This window comes from Bison bison, unplaced genomic scaffold (assembly GCF_000754665.1).
Source record: "Bison bison bison isolate TAMUID 2011002044 unplaced genomic scaffold, Bison_UMD1.0 scf7180017864259, whole genome shotgun sequence".
Taxonomy (NCBI): Eukaryota; Metazoa; Chordata; class Mammalia; order Artiodactyla; family Bovidae; genus Bison; species Bison bison.
The window spans coordinates 6,704,236-6,710,235 of NW_011494831.1; the positions used below are offsets into that span (position 1 = coordinate 6,704,236).

The 6,000-nt window shown below is 35.6% G+C and overlaps 1 protein-coding gene across 1 annotated transcript in view; it reads right to left on the reverse strand.

Annotated features, from left to right (window-relative positions):
* The window catches only part of MDGA2 (MAM domain containing glycosylphosphatidylinositol anchor 2), a 534,959-nt gene that overhangs the window by 136,599 nt on the left and 392,360 nt on the right, over positions 1–6,000 (reverse strand). Inside the window, exon 9 of the mRNA XM_010848064.1 lies at positions 2,896–3,165. Coding sequence (XP_010846366.1) covers positions 2,896–3,165 — 270 coding nt within the window. The remainder of the gene's footprint in view (positions 1–2,895; positions 3,166–6,000) is intronic.

Genomic DNA, 6,000 nt, shown 5'->3' on the forward strand with positions numbered 1-6,000 from the left:
ATGTTACTCACTCATATCTATAGTATAATGAATGTGCCTACATATTTTGGAGTATTTAAAAACATTTTTTCTAAATGTTAATTTGGAGCATTTGGACCTGTGAGAAAGTGAAATCCATGCTCCTGTGGAGTGACATGCTGAATAGTACAGAACTATTTATTAATATAAAAATACTTATGTCTATGTATTTATACATGTATACTTAGAATTTCACATAAAAAGTGGATTTATTCTAATAAATTAAAATTCCACATTTATTTTTAGAACTTGTAAAAATTCTATAATAGAAAAATATGATAAAATGGTGTTTGCATTATTGCTATAGATCACAAAGGCTTAAACCACAGAAACAAACAAATAAACACCAGGCTTAACTTCAGTATAACAATACTAGAAAATAAATGAACTACACAGTACTTTGTAATATTATAGTTAATATTTCCTAACATAGATGGTGGATTACAAGCTAGGCTGGTCATTGTTCCTAAAATACCTTTGCTTACTTTCTTGTTTTCCTTTCTAGGGAAATATTCTCACACCCTGCCTGACTTCTCAGTAAACAAAACCCTCCTCTCTACCACTGAACACTGACACATATCACATACTCATGATATATATGAAGACAACAGGCCCGAACTTTTGAGCTTTCCCAGGAGCTAAAATAAATATAGACATGCGGCTGCCATTGCCTTTGTGTTCAGCTTTATACATTTTGATGTACAGTCAGACCAAATCCACTTTCAGGTGACTACATGATATTCACGGCAAGCAAGTGGAAGTGTGTTCTTAAATTTGGTAAAATAGTTTTAACGATGAAATTTTAAATGTTTCTTAGTTAATTTGGGCCTCAAGGAAGGAAAGAGAATTGTCTTCAATGATCAGTTTTTTGGGTAAAGAACACACGCATAATGAATATATGCAGCCTCGCATATATTATATTTCCTAGTTCTCTTCTGCATAGCTTCAAAGAGTTTTGAATTGTGGGGAATTGCTACTAATTCTATATTATATACTAATTCGTAGTATTACTAATTATGCTATGTTTTAGTAGAAAAAGTAAAAGGCCTGTCAAAGTTTCTTCCAGATGTCTGATTATATGGATACATTAATTTTTTTATGTATTTTCTGGAATTATACTGTATTTGGGATTCAATAATTTCCTTTTCTCTTCTTCAAAACTTTGTTAAATTTTATGTGGAGATCTTGAAAAAAATGAAGCTGACCCGAAGACTGAAAAATGCACACTGGAAATAAATTAATGACTGGGGTTATTTTCTCTCCCTCCATGGGGCAATCCACAACAGGTTTATCCCTTTCTGCAGCTATTGAAATCTACTTACTGCACCCCATGAATCTGGGATGGGAGAATGGAGCTAGTGTTTCTTCCAGTCTCAGCTTGTCTTCTAGCTCAAGAAATAGGATTTGGATCATATAATAAAGAACAAATCAAAATCTCACAGAGGAGCATAATCTAATATAGTCCAAGTTAGAAAACAGTGTCACCAAAGAAAAGCAGAATGTGTATAAAGCTGAAAGAATTGGAGAAAGTTTAGTTAATTTTATAAGGTATTTTTATTTTGGAGGGATAATGAAAGAAAGTAAAGTACTCCATTTGTACCAATATGTGAAAAATAATTGCTTTTGAAAGAGTCTTATTTCTTTGGAAATAATATATATATATATATATATATATATATATATATATGGAATGAAAGTATATCATGCCATTTAAATTACCCCTAGAGTAATACATTACATTCTCTTACCCTTTTAAATATTCCTAGGGATAAAAATTAGATCATCATGTAAGTATCAGTCCTAGGGATTTTTTAATTTTAACAGTTCACTTGAAGAATTATAGTAGAAAAGCCTTAAGTTCAACTGAATGTTAATAAAAAGAGATTGCAAAACCAAGAGGTGGTAAGATCCAGTGGAGAGGATGTCTTCATATTCTTTGGTTAGTCAATTATATTTTACCTATTAATACCTAATATCCTATTTCAGGAAGTTAAATGTCCCAAGGCAATCCATATTAGAGAACTCTCTTATGAGTAAGAACTTATTAATAAGAATTTATATTACCAATGAACAAGATTTAATTAAGTTTGAAACATTTTAATCATAATTTTTGTGATTGCTTTATAGATAACATATCCAGTTTCTTCTTTTAGTAGCATAAACACTATAACTGTTACAACAAACTTTATCTAGGACAAAATAATAATGAAAAGGAGTATATTCTTTTAAGATATGCCTAAACCCTAGCTCAAAAATAAGAGATTTAGATTACAAAAATAATTTAAATAAATATATATAATTTAACACAGATTTACTATCTCTTTAAATACAGTAAAATATAATGACATCAAAAGTGGTAATTTTCTCAATTCATTATATACCAAATACAACTATATTGATTTCCCTTTGAATATCTGTGATCCTATTGTAAGCCAATGACAAAATGTACATTCACCACACATTGAGTTAATAAATAAACAAGAAAAAGAAAGCACTCTTAAAACCAGCACAGATAATGGATTGCAAGAGCTTTTAGACTTGCAGAAAAAATATGTGTTAATATTTGAAATTTGATCTAAAAAAAAAAAAAGCTGGTTAAGATTTGTCACTTTATTACTGTGATACTCAAAATAACCAACCTCATCACCAAATCTATTCAAATTCACATAAGCTTCTGTCCTATTTTATAGGCACATAAACTATCTTAACTACTAAAATGACTTGCCTTGAAAATAAATGAGTAGACACTCTAAATAGAACAGGCAAGCTGTTCATAATATGCTCCATGGATTTGCAAAATGCTTTCATTCTTACACTGACAAGAGCCTAAGCTCCTATGATCTAAAAAAAAAAAAGACAAAATATTCAGCACCTTACCTGTAACAAGAAAGCTGCATCTCCCTGCTCCAGCTTCATTTATGATGCTACAATTATAAACCCCATAGTTTTCATTGGAAAGACTCTTCACTGGGTATTCTGTGTATTCTTGAGAGTCAAACTGACCCGTCCGCAATAATTTGTTGCCCAAGCGCCACTCATAGGTCAGCACCCGTATTGGATAGGCTCTTAGGACCCTGCAGCTCATAGTGACACTTCGGTCTTGTCCTTGCCGGATTTCCAGAAATGCTGGTTCCACAGCAGGAGGATCTGTAGAAAGAGATATTATAACAGATAAAATGGGTGATCTGCAATAAGCCAGTGGCTACTCTTACTGTGAGAAGCTATTTTCAAGAATATATCTAGCCAAAGGAAAGGGCTATTATCAGGTAGGTGGAGAACATATTTAGGTTAGGAGATTTTGGCTTGGGTGAAAGTGAAAGTGAAGTCGCTCAGTCGTGTCCGACTCTTTGCAACCCCATGGACTGCAGCCTATCACGCTCCTCTGTCCATGGGATTTTCCAGGCGAGAGTACGGGAGTGGGTTGCCATTTCCTTCTCCAGAGCCTGGGTAGGAAAACATAATTCCTGAGAGTGGGCAGTGAATAGGATTAATCGCCTTAAAATAGCATTTGCAGGTATATGTGTCTGTGATTAGTCTCTCAGTCATGTCTGACTCTTTGTGACATCATGGACTGTCATCTTCCAGGATCCTCTGTTCACGGGATTTTCCCAGCAAGAATACTGCAACAGGTTGCCATGTCCCCCTTCAGGGGATCTTCCAGACCCAGGTATTGAACCAAGTTCTCCTGTATCTTCTGCACTGGCAGGCAGGTTCTTTACCACTGAGAGACCTGGGAAGCCTCAGGTGAATCTAGAAGAGTTTTTTTTTTTTTTTTTTTCTTTCTAGCTGCTTCCCAGAAAAAACTGTGATCTGTGTGTTTGGTTTATAGTGTGTTGTGCTTAGTCACTCAGTCATGTCTGACTCTTTGCAACCCCATGGACTATAGCCCACCAGGCTCCTCTTTCCATGGAATTCTCCAGGAAAGAATACTGGAGTGGGTTGTGATTCCCTTCTCCAGGGGATCTTACTGACCCAGTGACTGAACCCAGGTCTCCTGCATTTTAAGTAGATTCTCTACTGTCTGAGTCACCAGGGAAGCTCTGGTTTATACTGTTAGCAACCAAATGATGTTCTAGGTATAAAAACAGAGTATCCACACTAGCATGAAATTCTGCAGCAGATGAAGCCATTAGTTCATGTAAGCAAATTCTAATTATCCCATATGAAGCTCAGTCCTTAGGATTCTGGATACCAAGTATTTAACAATATGGGTAACACAAGTATATAAATTTATTTTCTAAATTATTTGGTCAGAAAGAATGTGACAGCAATTTATAATATTCATGTGTAAGCCTTAAGCAAACAGAAAATTATGTTACAAGTGGATATGGATTTCAACCCACTGCAATGGTTCATTTATTTGGCTTAATTGGGAATTTTTTTCCTGTACAATTAGAACTTGCTACATTAGGTACCTAATCTTTTTGTTTTTGATGGGAAGATTTCCAAAAGGTGTGACACACTTCTCCCATCATTTAGGTTAGGCAAAATATAGGCCTTTACTTAATGATGACTCCCAATGGTCATAGCAAATAATACTTATTTTCTGGGATCTAATGACATGATTCATTTAATCAAGGAAATCAGGTATGACCAATCAGGGTTTTCTGCAGTCAGGACTGCTCCATGCAACACAACCACATCCTAGATGTGTATGACACCCTCCTGAGTTGCACAGTATCAATGCTGGACAGCTCTACCTGGAAAACCCTTCCTTGAAGGTGCTAACAGGTTTTAGGACTATCACACCAAATGTGCCATTTGATATTCTTTACCTGTTATTCCATCTACTTTTTATAGCATTGCTCTCCTTTCTCACAACCAGTCTACTGACTGACCCTTCTTGCTTCTTTCAATAAATATGTTTAAGCTACCACATCAATTTTAATTTTATTAATAAGTTTAACTTTTGAGTCTTTCTTATATAAATGCTAAGAACAGAAAAAATGAACAGGAAAAAATCCTCCCTGCATGTAGTTTACACCTTAATACAATAGATAAAGATTTAAATCGCCAATTTAAAAATTGGAAGGAAAAAATATTCTGTGGTAGAAAGTGAAGAAGTGAATAACACCATAAGGACTAATCAGGCAAGGAATGTAATACTTGACTGTATCTATCAGGATATGTAGGAAATTGTCATGTGGGTAAACAACAGGAGAGGACATTCCAGGTAAGAGGATAAGTAGGTACAAAGGTAGGGAGGAGACAGGGAGCAGGGAGTGTTCAGGGAAGTATAAGTTATAATAGTATAACTAGTGTACAAAAGGTGCATGAGACTTTGGGAGGAAATAAAAATTTAAAAAAAAAAGCAGAGATTGTCAAGGATCCTTGAACATCATGTTACAGAGTTTGAATTTTATCCTTGGTATTTAAGGCCTTTAAAAAGTTTTAAATGAAAGCTTCATATGAGTAAACCAATCTTTTAGAAAAAAAAGTGTGGCAGACAGGAGGAGCGTGAACCTCAAAGAGAAGAAACTCAAAGAGAAGACTTGAACTAAAGCAGTATCATGAGACCATAAATGATGCCTTAGACAATGAGGGGGATGAGATGAAGACGGGGAAAAAAGGAAAGGTAGTTTGGAACTTGATAGACATGTCAGATTTGTGCACGTATTAGTCACACAGTAGAGATACCTAATAGGCAGTTCAGTTCAGTTCAGTTGCTCACTCATGTCCAGCTTTTTGCGACCCCATGAACTGCAGCACACCAGGCCTCCCTGTCTATCACCAACTCCCAGAGTCCACCCAAATCCATGTCCATCAAGTTCGTGTTGCCATCCAACCATCTCATCCTCTGTCATCCCCTTATCCTCCTGCCCTCAATCTTTCCCAGCATCAGGGTCTTTTCAAATGAGTCGGCTCTTTGCATTAGGTGGCCAAAGGACTGCAGTTTCAGCTTCAGGATCAGTCCTTCCAATGAACACCCAGGACTGATCTCCTTTAGGATGGACTGGTTGTATCTCCTTGCAGTCCAAGGGA